This window comes from Typopeltis vanoorti, chromosome 4 (assembly GCF_054136105.1).
Source record: "Typopeltis vanoorti isolate ZY-2024b chromosome 4, IOZ_Tvanoo_1.0, whole genome shotgun sequence".
NCBI classification, from domain to species: domain Eukaryota; kingdom Metazoa; phylum Arthropoda; class Arachnida; order Uropygi; family Thelyphonidae; genus Typopeltis; species Typopeltis vanoorti.
The window spans coordinates 85,368,270-85,383,189 of record NC_143552.1 but is presented as its reverse complement, the minus strand read 5'-3'; the positions used below and the strand labels follow the sequence as shown (position 1 = coordinate 85,383,189).

The following is a 14,920-nucleotide window of genomic DNA, read 5'->3' as shown; positions in this document are numbered from 1 at the left end:
CATCTCAGAGCACAAACTATTTGTCACAGTGCATACACTAAGCACTCACAATTGTTATTAGTGGGAAGAAATTAAAATTATAGTGGACATAAGAAACATATTTTATAGGTATTGGGTTAAAGATGGTCTTAAAATGACTGTCTCTCAGATTTCTGATAAATTAACACAGCCATGCTTATTGAAGTTTCAGTGGGAGGGGATTTTTTCCATCACCAATGATTCCAAAAACCAAAACAAGTTTCTCTGACTTGTGATACCCTAATGTTACAATGTGGTTTCTTCCATCTAATCGTGGATGATTCAAGTGTGGTCTACCAGTCTTGATTTGCCATAATGGTAAACATGAGTGACATATTTCTTACACTGATTCACAGGTATGAGACATTTCATGACTGGATGCAACAGAGGAAGTAGTTTGTTTTTAAGTAAAAAGATGAGAGTTGATATGTGGTTTGAATGCGGTGTGAATTTTGTATTATTGAGTGCTCTGGATATATGAGATAGTTGCAGACTTGTGTATTAGGAGAGGATATCTGATGTTTAGTTTATGTTATAAGGATTATGGCCATTGTCCAAAAAAATGTGTGGCGAAAGTGGGTTAGTCTGGTGTAAAAGCTGTGTTACATAACCAGGACCATTTGCTCCAGAATGACAGTGTTTTAAAGTAACACATTACAACCGAATCACATAGAACCAGGACTATATGTTCTAATGATGTAGCTTTTGTCACTAAACTCAACTGTCTTTGCTACACATTTTTAGCCAATGACTATAACCCTATAAAACAGATATAATACTACATATTCCCATACCCCCCCCCGACATATTAGGGAAGTTTAAATACACCAGAAACACAACACATTTACTATCATTATATGACAAGTGAGGACTTGCAAACTACACTTCATACAAGGCTGGATGATAGAAATAGAAAACCCAACTTCTACATGGAAATCAAAGTCATTGCAAGTTGAAGAGAGTGTTTTTAAGAATCAGTAGCAATGCTTCCCAAATCTCAGTAAGTATGGCTGTATTAAAATAAAAAAATCTAGGGGATAATCACTTTCAGATGTAAATGTTTACTTTTATCCAAGATTAAATAGTACCAAAACAGGATATTAGTTCTTTTCATAGGTACATTACAATTTTAAATTGTTTCCCTTAATTACTGATTATGTACTATGACAAACTGGTTGTGCTCTAAAGATGGTTAGAAATCCAGTGAAATATTAGCAAATACATAAATATGTTATTAATTTTGTTTGGTGTGTGAATGTTGTGATACTGTAAAATTGCAGATGATCCTGGCTTTAATAGCATTATCATTATTAAGAGAGCTCTCCAGAGAGTCAGAGACTCATCAAGGAAGGCCAAATATCACTTACACTAACTATCATAGCTTTTCTTGAATTTATTCACACTAGCAGCCAAACAACTTCTAAAGGCAATCCATTCCAATTGCACATCACTCTATGAGAGAAACATTTAGCGCTAACCCCCCCCCTTCTTGACAAGTGATGTTGTATCAAGGCCTTGTAAAGAGAAAAAAATGGCTTTTTTATCCTTACACGTCAAGGTTTGTTTTAGAGCTGTGATTATCCTTTGAGTTGTATTTGTAATATGGTTCTTGAACTTGAAGTTCTTATCTACTAAAACTCCAAGATCCTTAGCATAATCCCACCAATATAATATAATGTGGATATCTCAGTACACCACAGTGCATAACTTTACTAACATTAAAGTGACAGTCATTTTCACATGCCTACAATTCCTAGTTCAAATCATCCTGCAAGTATTGCATATCAGCTACATCCCTGATTAACCTTTCATACCTTTGCATCATCGGAAAGTAGTAGTAGTACCTCACCTGTCAAGCCCTTTCCAATGTCATTAATGTAAAGACTGAATAACAATGGACTAACGAATGATTCCCGTGATATATCACTGAACACCAGATTCCCTCCCCCATACACCAGTTTTTTGATATGTGCTCAAGACAGCCATCCTCTTATTGATGCTCATTCTCCAATTCATGGTCTTCCATGCATGTCCGGTCAAAAGTTTCCCTCTTGGATTTTGCAAAATCCATCCCCTCTTGTCTAACTCAACAGCAACATAAATTCAAAAATGTGAATAAGTAGCTTAAACATGATCTTCTTTTAGTAAACTAATGCTGTTTGCAAAGTACAGATTCTCTGTCAACTCATTTTTGTATACAAGCTGCAACTAACTTTTCCAAACCTTCACTACCACTTCAGAAATACTGACAGGTCAATAGTTAGACAGATCGGGTCTCTGAGCTCCTGTGGAATGGGATTATCATGGATTCTTTCTACTCCAGTAAAATCTTGTTCTACTGAAGTGGAAAGAATGCTCTGTTCTGAGACTCAAAATATAACCTGGTCAAAGGAACAACCAGTTCAGCTGAATATTTGTTAGCACTGCTATCCTATCAGTCCCTATTGCTGAATTCTTATTCAGTTTTTGCAACAACTGTTGTACATTTGAGTTTTTTCATTCAGTGAAGGAGCAGTGGGCTCAATGTAGCAATATATCTACTTCACATTTTGCTTCTTTATATTTATTTCAGTTTATACAAAAAGATAAGCTAAAATATTAAGAAATGAAACATATACCTACCTTGTGCAACTACATCTGATTGTACATCACCATCATAGTTTTTGCAAGCCCATACAAAACCTCCAGAAGACTTTAAGGCTTGTGCAACCATATCATCAATTAGCCTATGTTCATACCAAATGCCTAGATCTTCATATTTTTTTTTGTAGTCCCTGAGAAATAAACAAATGATGTTTAACAAACAAAAAGGGCAACGTATTGTACTAGTTTATACCATTTATTTGAAACTCTGAGCTAGTTAATTATCCATTATCTTAATCAGTTTGGTTTAAAAAGGCACATAACAGTCACTAAATGTGTATAATTCTGATTCTGCAATATAATAAGTACCTCCAATTCATCAACCTCTCTTCTCACACAAGTCCCTGTAACTTCTGTTATAGTAACATCTTCACTTGGATGATATACCCTTGCAAAATGATCAGCCAGTAGCTCAACAATTTCATCTGCCTGTTACTTCTCTACCATCTGCACTCATTAAAGTTATCCTTCAGTCATTCTTCCTCCTACCTACCTGCCACATAACAAAAATCTCTTCTGGATTTCCTTTCACCTGTTTGGCTAATCGCTTCTTGTAATCTGATTTTGCCTTCCTTACCATGCTGATCACCTTTCTCTTTATATAACTTCCACAACATTTTCTTTGTGTGCAGCTCATGCATAATGATACTACTCATCCATTTAATTCCTACCCAATTTACTCTCCTGATCTTGGGTATACAATGTGATAATTCTTCCTCCAGATAACCTTATGCACTATGGGTATTCTTCCCTTACAGATCTTTACGCCATGGTACTGCTTCAAGCTGCCCCCTAAGTGTATCATAATCACCTGCCTTGTAGTTCCACATGTTTTGCTACCTCCCAAGTCAAGACCACATAATCACTTTTCCCAATCAGAGGTAATGTAGCTACATTAGTTACAGATAGGTCTTCTGATCCTATAACTAGATCCAATATTCCTGTACCCCAAGTCCCCTCCACCACATTCTGCTTCAAGTAATTATCTTAGCAGGTGCATAAAATTCCATTTCCTTTCTGCCACGTAATCTTTACTCCTCTTCTAATTCTATGTCTCCAAAGTTGAAGTCCCCATAATAATTACTCGATTTGCACTCATTGTATTAATCTGCTGATGCATGTCTTCGAAATCATCCCTGGCCTATAGCAGCAACATCTTATATTTTGTCCTACTGGCCCAATCTCACACCATATTGACTCAAAAGAACTGTCAACTGCCCTACTGACTCCTATTCCTATGTTAGCTCTAATTCATCTGCTATTATCAGCAGTACTCTTGCTCGTCCTGTCTACTCTATTCTCCCTGAAAAAATACTAAATATATTACATTCAATCCCTGTAACTATACCATCTGCTGTTAGCCAGGTCTCACTAATGCCTGTAACATTTGGTAAGGTTGCACTAACCAATGCCAAAAACTTCTCCCACTTGTTCCTGATTCTTCTGGCATTAGTTTATAGAAACTACATCGCTTTAGAACCAACCACTTTTGCTTCCTGAATTGACTACAATATTCAAATATTTATGCTTGAGAGACAAGATTCTGCACTTGTTGGTCAATCTCACACTCATTTGCTTCATGGATGCCTCCACCCTAATTTCTTTAATTTTCCTGACTGTGCACTTCCATACTCTCAGTGAACAAAGCTCTCTCTAGACACCTAACTCTGAACCCATTTAAGTGCAGTCCATCAGCATTATAAATCTTTACATCCATCAAACTCAAATCATAGGCACAACCAAATTATGCATGAGCAGGCAAATTTATTAATCTCACCGCTCTTTGAGGCCAAAACATGCTTGCCTTATTAAATAAACATATTAAGTCTACTCATGATGAATTGGTCTCAACCTTGTCTCCTGATTTGTTTGAGGTTATATTTTTATCTTGTTTCTACCAACAAGGTCTTTGCCACTACATGAAGATTGGCTTATATAAAAATTTGATTATCTAGTTAACAGACATCAGTCATCTTTCTCATCTGCAGGTACCTAATGAGACAGAGATTAATATTTTGGATGAACTTCTCTCTATTAAAGAAACAAATGTTGATTCTGAAGGTTTGCTATAGCTCCAAAAGTTTTTTTTTTTTTTTGGTACTCACTCTTTGCTAGCAGGGGAAATAAAAAGGTATTGCCACTTCATAGCATGATAACATTAAGAACAGCAGATTAAGCACATAACATACAGTTTATTAATCATAAATTTATTGTACAGTACATGAAAAATAAATAAAATATATGCAATAAATTTTAATAAAAAAATTTATATAGCAAATGTCTTAATAATAAATGTAGTGAAAAATTTAAATTTCATTAAATAACGAAGCCTATTTGCATACTAGGTAAAAAATTAATGACTATTATAAATTTCTAAATGCATCACATCTGTATGGAACTGTATGCCATCCCATCCTATCCTAAAAAAAAAAAGCACTTGCTACAGATAAAGTGCTATGTGTTGTTCCTTTGTATATGACTAATCGTGTTCATTTTCAAATGGCACAAAACCTTACCAGGTCCAAGCCTCCACCTCCTAATTCATCTTACCTAGAAATTAAGGCCCTTTTCTCTCCCTCTCTTTTTTTAAGGAAAAATACTAATAATTTTATTATTAATAAAGCTGATAAAGGGAAAACATTAGTAGTTCAGACTGCAATGGATATTACAAAAAACTTAACTTAATGCTCAATGACTACTCTACATAATCATCCTCTTTTAGGGATGCTACTACCAGCCATATTAAAAGACTGAATACATTCATTAATAGAATCTCTTGTCAAAAAAAACAGAAATCATGGCATCCTCAAAGACTGAATAGACTTTGTAAGGTTCACAAAGACTATATTTCATTGTGCATGTATTGGTTCTTCTTGCTACTAAATTGCAGAGCAAGTTTCTAAATTACTTTTAGTGATCAAGAAACAATCCACTACTTATGAAGACCATTTCTCATTTTAAAGAAAAGATCTCAGAGCTTTGTCTTTATTTTGATCTTTTATTCAGTTCAGATATTATCTCTATTTAATAATGTTTCACTACATGAAACCTGGGCTGTCTCCAGCAAGACTTTCCAGTGGATAATATTCAACCTTTTAGACTATCATCCATTCTGGCTACTTCACATTTCAGAATAAACTTTACCAACAGACTGAAAGTACAACAATGGGTTGTACTTTCATGGGGGAGATGGTGAATTTGAACAATGCTACTAGATAATATCTCTGCTAAACCTTCCTTATGGTACAGGTAAATGGAGATCTTTACAGTTTAGCATGGCTCCCCCACTGAACTTCAAGATTTTATCACAAAGTTTAAGAGAATCCATCATTACATCCAGTTCACTCTTGAAGGAGAAGAAAATCATTAGATGGAGTTTTTAGACCTTCTTCAACAGCCCTATCAACCTTCACTTCTCCATTTTTAGAAAGAAAACTCATATTGGACTTTACATTCATGCTCTTTTACATCATCATCATCCTTGTCAAAAATCTGGCACCATTAAGACTCTTTTACATCAAGCTCACTTTTTTGTGCCTTACTGAAGACTGAAGTGCTACTGTCTCAAGAAGTAAATTACCTTGAGTCTTGTATTAATGAAGTCATTAATGGCTATAGGGCTTCCTTTCACTTATCCCCAGAGGTAGTCCATCATGCTACCAATCCTTAAGAGTGTTTCTGAAAGATTAGCCAACTGTTTAGATCTGTTGGTCTTTAGGCATCCTTTCCTATTTAAATGATTTCTGATTTTTTCTTTCAACTCAGCTAAGGATAAACTTCTACTCTTGGCCCACTCCAGGGTCTATCAAATACCAAAGCAGTGTAGAATGTCATACTTTGGGCAAACAGGTAGATCAACATCTGTTTGTTGTGACAAGCATGTTGATTACATTAAACTCCATGAACCAGAATAGTCTGTTCCTAGTAGAACATGCAATGTTCCAATGAACATTAAGGTTCTTCACAAAAGCAATTATCTCGTGGAATGTTTATAAAAAGAGGTTGTGAAAGCATGCTTTGCTGTCCAAAATCTGGACAGAATGATGGTCTAAAGTTATCTCGCTTATGGAAAATACTTCTTCACGTTCTGTAGTCAACAGTATTTTTGAATCACTAAATTATCTCTTGCTTCAATTTATGCAGTAAGGACCACAGTGTACTTTAGACTGTGTAACATTATGTAATATCATATATGAATAGCTCAAATATTTTAATTGTTGCGTAGTTTTCTATTCTTCCAGTTGTCTATTCTACATGTTTAATTTGAAAGATACTGAAAATGATCCACAGTTCCCAAACTTTCTTGGTTCACAGCACTTTTACTGTCTCAGAAATTTTTTCATGGTCTCTCTAGAACAAAAGAAATACCTATTAGTTCTATTTATTAAGTGGTTATGTCCAAACTACTTAATAAGTATTTGTGTCCTAACAACTAATGCACCAAACCTGTGTCCCAAACTGTGCTGTGGCACTCCAGGTAGCTGCAGCACACAGTTTGGAAACCACTGCCCTAGACACTAGAGCAAAAATTTTATGCTAAATACAATCTTTCATGTAACATATAGAATGTTTCTGGAAAATTTAGAGAAAAGAACAAAGCTAACAATACTGGTAAGTATCTGCTGGATTTCTCTTCAGGACAAGGACTAGTCATTACTGATACAATGGTCCAACAAAGATGGACCCAAATAATTTGCATAGAGAGAGGACATAAAAAATAATAATAATAAAAAAAAACTTATGTTATTGTTGACAGTGACATCTTTGCACTGATTTAGGCCATAAGCATACGGGAGATTTGAAATAGGAAATGATCACTGTTAAGTTTTATTTATTTCATTATGCTGGCTTACATACCTATTGTTCATGTAACACACAGAATATTCCAGGAAAATTTGGATAAAGCTGAATATCATATTGAAAAGAAAAGTGAAAAGAAACAAAATGAAATACCATTTTGCAGATGACAAAGAGCTGAAAGAAGCTGTTTGTGAAGAGCTCTGACGTCAGATTTTTATGGGTTGAGCATACAGTGTTGTATTCAGCAATGGTAAAAACATCTAGAGAATGATCGAGCTTTGTTGATAAATGAAAGAATGCTCACAAAAGATGAAAGATTAATCTATACAAAAGCCATTATTAAATAAATTATATTTTCTGAAAAAAATAAAAATAATATTTTCATTCTTTTAAGGCAGTATTTCTCAACGTTTTTTGGATCATGCCCCACCTCAACGATTTTGATGCCCCCCCCCCCTCACCAACAATGGTGAGCGTTTTGAGTATATCAGTGATGAGGTGACGAATGCAACATCATTTTCTAATTGTCCCCCTGTGGGGCATATGCCCCATGTTGAGAAACACTGTTTTAAGGTATTAGTATAACTCGCCTAGTTCTCTGTTAGGATGTACATAAAAATGATATACTGCAAATGAACACACTTGCATTGGGGATTGTTGTAAAAAATAGAAACATTATTGGGAATTTGATTTAAATTCCCAATAATGGGAATTTAAATCAAAATGAAAATTGATACCTACTTATAAAAATATAAAGAAAAATTTTAATTGTTATACTTAGTATTCCTTACCTTACCTCTCATATATTTCTTGGAAAATATCTTTGAAGCGCCCATCATATCGCTTTAATATAGTATTTTTTGTACTCAGGTAGAGCGGCCATTTCTTCATAACAGCATATTCAAAACAGCTGCAGGCAAAGCCACGAATTGACTAGAATATTTATAGATTTTATAACTGATTTAGCGTTAATAAGCAAAAAAGTTCTATGCAATGCAAGTGGCAAAAATATAAAATATTTTCTAACTAAAATATATTTAAAAGGGAAATTAGAAGAAAATGAGATATAGGCTGCTTTCTCTCTTCTTTTAAAAAAAGTATTCTTTAGTGTTTTTGTGTAGTATTTATTAATCTTTAATTTCTATAAATAAACACCGCAGTGTATTTATTTATAGAACTCAATCACATCCAATCAATTCCACTTTAAGTGGAATTGAGTGGATGCATGTAATCCACTAGAAATTTTTTCCTCTGCTAGCATACAATGTGCATGAAACATTTGAGAAACTAGCCAAATGTTTTAAATACAGTTGTAGAGTTTGTAACTATCTCAGAAGTGACTTATCCAAAACCACCACTGCTTGAAAAGCAGTGGTGGAATTTTTTTTTTTTTTTTTTGTAAGGTAAGTGTTCGATGTGCTGTCCTTTCTCCACTAATTAGTTGTTGAATTTTTGCTTTAATTTTTTTTTTTGTTGACTGTAGAAATGTGATAAGTTTTATTAGATGTAATTCTGTGTATACTGTTCCACAGCTTTGAATGAAACAAATAATTTTGTCCATCAGTTTGGGATAACTGAAGCCTACTATATGCTCTCTAAGCAGGACTGTTCTATGGTAGATTTTTTGATGGTTGCTTGGAGTTAAACTTGTGGTGTAATCTTAGGAACCTAGGAATCATGTCTTTATGTCTTTAATAAGACATGATTCCTAGGGAAACTGTTAACAAATCTGGTGGTAGCTATTATCATGTTGGTAAAATACAGTCTGTTAGGGGAGGTGTGTTGATGGTAGGACTATGTTTGAAGAGCTCCGAAAGATAAGTTATTTAATTCTAAAAAAATAGTGTTATCAGTTTAATAATTGTGCCAGAATTATAGTATATTGCAGAGTTAATCTGTTTAGCACAAAAAGTTTGGTTTAATTAGTATTAAATTAGTAATCTGAAAAATACCATAGATACGTAGTGTAGCATATGGCACCAAAGAAAGACAATGGCGTCCAAATCATTGGCGTCTTTGTTTAAAAAATTTAACCATAGAGAGTTCGTTCAGTGTAACATCTGCAGGATGTATGCTTTTCCAAGAGCGGCTGGAGTTTGGTTCAATAATGATAGTGATGGGAAAGTGTAAGGAAAGCGAGGATTTGATGTGTCTCAGGTCACGAGATTGATAAAGTAGATGAAAGCCAGAATGTGATAGAAAATAGTGATATGACAGGAATTTGCGATGTAGTGCTAGATAGTACTGAGAGTGATGTTGAAAGTAAGAGTGCAGAGTGAGAGAATGGTTTGACTGATAAAAAAAAATGAAGTTGCAATGAGGGAGATTGCAAGGTTGCACGGAGTGATACATAGGGAGAAGCAGCAGCTGGAACGATTACAAAATTGTTTACCAAGTGCATCAGCTAACGGAAAAAAGCAAATGTGTGATAAGAAAAATGAGAGCATGCTCGGGAGTGTAAGAAAAATGAAGGAGCGAGTGTTGTACGATCATTCAATGGTAAGAGGTGTAATAGATAAAGAGTTTGACAAAATCGTACTTACCGGGTGTAAAAATTACAGACGTAAGTGAGGCTATTAGAATGCAAAAGCAGAGGGTGAAAGAACTGATGGTAGTGGCAGGAACGAATGATTTAAAAGGTGAAAAATTTGCTACGAGAGAGAGGACTTGAATTACTAGAGGAAGCAAAAGAAAAGAGTGAGAGAGTTAAGATAGTGAGTCTGTTGCCGCAGTATGACAGATAAGAGTTGAGGAGGGCCATAACTGCAAATACCTCTATGCACAGGTTATGCAGGAGGAGTGGTGAGGAGTTTGTGGATGTGTGGAGTGAGTTTGATGGGCGAAAGGACTTATACAAGATGGATAGTTTGCATCTGAATGGATTTGGTGTGTGGAGACTGGAAAAAGTGTTGCTGAATGAAGGTGGATGTGCAGAATCAGGGAAACTACAGCTATTGGGGGGGGATATGCAGTTAGTATAAGGCATCAAGGTAGGGGTGGGACTAATGGGCTTCTGCCCTTCATGTATACTAATGCAAGGAGTATTAGGAACAAGAAGAAAGAATTTTTGGCCTTGGTTGGCTCTTCCTGGCCACAGGTTATTGGCATTAGTGAGACATGGCTGACAGAAGATGATATAGCTAATGGGATAGAATGTGAAGGGCATGGTGTGTTCAGGAGGGACAGAGAGAAAAAAATAGGGGTGAGGAGTGTTGTTGATGATAGCTGATGAACTGCAGCCAAGGAGAATAGAAGTTGAACTGCAGGATGGTGAACAGAGCACATTTGAGGCTATTTGGTGTGAGATTGAGACTAGCAGAATAAAATATACAGTTGGGTGCTACTATAGACCAGGTGATGGAATAGATGGTGGAGATAGTATGCATAAGAAAATAGATGCAATGAGTGAAAGGAGGGCAATTATTATGGGGGATTTCAACTATGGTAACATTGATTGGAAAGAGGAGAGGACACATGGGAGAAAGGAATTGGATTTTATGCAGTTATTAAGGGATAACTACCTGAGACAGCATGTAATGGAATATACTATGGGTTTGAGAGTGCACCTAGTAATTATATCTGAGAATTTGACTGTATTGAATAAGACCACACTGCCACCAATTGGTGAGAGTGATCATAAGTGATCTTGACCTGGGAGGTGACTAAATGCATGGAATTTTCAATTAAGACAGGGTACACATGGAATTACGGGGCTGGTAAGTATGACAAGCTTAGGAGATTGCCTGGCTCAGTGCCATGGCATGTAAAACTGCAAGGGCTGAAGGTTGAGAGTGCATGGGAAGCGGTGTAAAATTTGGGAATGGGAATTTTTTCCTTAAATTTACATTGAATTTTACAAGAGGTCACAAACATTGTATATAGAAAGAAATTGTGATTTTTACACTGATTGTGGAATTTTTGTTTTGTATATAAGGTTTATATTAACAGTAGTTAAATTGTAAAGTGCCTTCAACTGTTCAAAGCTTAACTACTTAATGTGTGTCCCAAGGACAGTGAAACAACAGGTGGCGAACAACTAAAGGCTCTCCCACGTATTGTTTTTGCATGTTCTGGGGGGAAGAAAGGTAAACAACAATTCGAAGGTCACACCCCCCACCTCTGTGTGTGGGAATGCTAGGGGTTCTCAACCCTTATTCCAGGGACTGCAACAGGGAGTATAAGACAGGACCCAGAAGTATCCAGTGGGGGATTTTTTATCCAGGTATCCAGAGGCTAGAGATCCAAGATGTAGCAGACGAAAGAGTATGCAACGGTGCAGCGGCTGTATGCTGGTACACAAAAATGCAGTCTCCTCTTGTAGTGTCCTGGAATCCATCATCACGGGTCCATTCAATGTCCGAAGAAAAGTAAGGAATCGTCTATGAAGTCCACCGTAATATGCGTCAAGCCCGGGAATTCTTGGAAGTGCGACAGCACTAAAAGAAAGAAGCCCGCATGAGCGTAAATGACCCAAGATGGAAAAGCAGTATCGGTATGACATGATCCGATCCCCCGAAAATCTTCTATAATGCGATGGAACCAGAGGAAAGGAAACCAGCATGAATGATGAGACCGAGATAGAAAAGAAGCCTGCAGAACCAGATAAGAGACGAAAGAGCCGGTTCAGATAACTATCATGAGAAGAACAGTGATTACTTCCTTGAAGTATTTACTTTTGGCCGGATGTTGATAAAGTTAATTTATGTTTGTATGTTCCGGACTATGAGGTTAAAAAAAAATGCTGGTATTGAATTAGATATAGCATACTTGTTGTTTAAAGTACATATATATAAAAGATAAATTGTAATAATTTGTCCTGGACTGAGAGGCTAAAGGGCAGCTGATATAAATTAGATATGAGATAATTCTTTGCAGCAGAATGAATGAAATCATAGATGGGAATAAGATAGTATTGCTTCATGTTCATTATCTATGTACCATGTATGAGATCTTAATTCTTAACAGCAAAATGAATAACATTATAGATTGGTAAATGATAGTATTGCTATGCATTTTAATGTGTATATTAGATGAGATTATAATACTTAGCAGCAGAATGAGTGAGGTTACAAATTGGCATTTGATAGTATTGCTGCATCTTCATTATGTATGTACTATGTATGAGATTTCGATTCTTAACAGCAGAATGAATAAGATTATAGATTGGTAAATGATAGTATTGCTGTGCATTTTTTTGTGTGTATATTAGATGAGATTATAATACTTAGCAGCAGAATGAACAAGGTTACAGATTGGCATTTGATAGTATCGCTGTGTATTTTAATGTGTAAATATATTGCATGAGATATAATTCTTAGCTTTTAATTTTCTCTAGTTCCAGTTCAATTAAGAAACTGTATTAATGTATCCTAGTTTAAATAAATGTGTTTAATTTGCTAAAGAAGGTGTATTCATCGATCCTTATTCCAATGCACTGTTTCTCAAAAAAAAAAAAAAAAAGTGAACCTGTGTGCAAAGTTAAAAAAGAGTAGCCACGACCGACAGGTAAAGCCTGAGATTGAATTAGAGATATACTGCAGGTAATCTAAAAGTATATTTAATACCCATAAAATGGAATCTTGGTGGTGCAGTCTAACAAATAAATTTTCCAAGGTTCTCAAGGTATTGGTTATTAGATAACCTATAGTAACCTAGATAAAGGTGAATACAGTGTAATGTAAAGAAAGGTAAAATAATGGTAAAGAATAGAGAAAGTTAAAGCAGTAGAAAAGGATTAAGATAATTGATACCATTAAACTTGAGCTGAAAAAAAGAAACAACTGTGGAGGGAATTTAAGGAGAAAGGTTACCTGCAGGCACATGAACAGTATAAAGCACAGTCCAGAAGGGTAATGAGTGTGGTAAGAAAAGCAAAAGCGGATTATGAAAGGCAATTAGCTACACAAGCTAAAGAGAATTCCAAAGAGTTTTTCAATATGCTGCAAGTAAAAGGAAAAAATGTATACAGCAGAATGATTTTAAGGAACGCCGATGGTAGGGAGGTAACTGAATCAGTTGATATAGTGGAATTACTGAGCAAGCACTTTGCAAGAGTATATCATCCAGGTGGTGATATTGCAGGAATGAAGGAACCAATAGCTTATATGGGAATTGTGGTGAATGAAATGGAGGTGAATAGTATATTACAAAACCTTAATGTGAATACATCTGTGGGACTGGATGGTATACCAGCTCAGGTCTTACGTGAAACTGCTAAAGAATCGTCAGGACACTGACGATTCTTTAGCAGTATTTTGTTTAATTTGAGTCTCGGGTCTGGGTTAGTCACGAGGAGGTGGAAAGAGGGGGAAAATAGTTCCACTGCATAAAGGAAGTTCCAAGACTACTGTTGCAAATTACCGACCGATCAGCATATCAGGAGTCATTGTCAAGGTTTTGGAGAAAGTAGTCAAGAGAAAAATACAGGAATTGATAGATGAAAATGGGATACTGTATGGGGAGACAGCATGGTTTTGTGAAGGGTAGATCATGCCTCAGTAACTTGCTCACGTTTTATAACACAGTGATGGCTGAACTGGATAAGGGTAATGGGTTTACAGTGATACTGCTGGACCTTGCTAAGCCCTTTGACAGGATACCACATGGAATTCTAATCAGTAAACTGCAGCATATGGGGATGGATATAGGATTGGTGAGATGGATAGGAGGGTGGTTGGTTGATGGAGAGATATCAGAGAGTAGTTTATTCAGGGGTAGAGTCCAAAAGATGACCTGTGACTAGTGGTGTGCCACAGGGTTCTGTTCTTGGACCACTACTATTTAATCTGTTCATTAACGATATAGGAAAAGATCTGAGAGAAACTGTTCATTTGTTTGCTAATGATGCAAAGTTGGGTAGAGTAATAGTGAATGCACATGATGTCAAAATTTTGCAGGATGATTTGGATAGATTGGAGGACTGGGCTAAGAGGGAATGGACATCAATTTAATGTGGCAGTGTAAGGTTATGCATTTTGAGGTGAAAAGATTAGCAGCAGTATATCACATTGGTGGAACTGTACTCCAGGAGATTGACGAGGCCAGGGATTTAGGAGTGTTGGTGGATAGGGAGTTGAAGTTTAGGGGGCACATTGCAAAAGTGGCTAAATCTGTTCATCAAATCACTTAGTTACTGAAGAATATTTTGACGAGCAGAGACAAGCAAGTTATTGTTCCTCTGTATCAAGCCTTGATAAGACCCCATCTAGACTACTGTGCCCAGATTTGGGCACCAGGGTTTCTTCTTGATGGGGAGGAGGTGGAGAGGATCCAGAGACGAGTGACCAAGATGATAGCAGGTCTATGGAATGAACCTTATGAGAACAGGTTGAAGATTTGTGGGCTGAAGAAATTGGTTGATAAGCAGAAAAGGGGTGATATGATTGAGACATTCAATTTACTGAAGGGTTTCTATAAGATTAATCCAGAAGATATTTTTGAGAATAGGACTGGTGGTGGG

The 14,920-nt window shown here is 36.1% G+C and overlaps 1 protein-coding gene across 1 annotated transcript in view; it reads right to left on the bottom strand.

Moving 5' to 3' along the window:
• LOC150107469 (isocitrate dehydrogenase [NADP], mitochondrial-like) overlaps positions 1 to 14,920 on the bottom strand; it is a 192,837-nt gene that overhangs the window by 56,348 nt on the left and 121,569 nt on the right. The window contains exons 6-7 of the mRNA XM_090391891.1: positions 8,258 to 8,394; positions 2,641 to 2,792 (exon numbers count right to left, since the gene is read on the bottom strand). Coding sequence (XP_090248017.1) covers positions 2,641 to 2,792; positions 8,258 to 8,394 — 289 coding nt within the window. The remainder of the gene's footprint in view (positions 1 to 2,640; positions 2,793 to 8,257; positions 8,395 to 14,920) is intronic.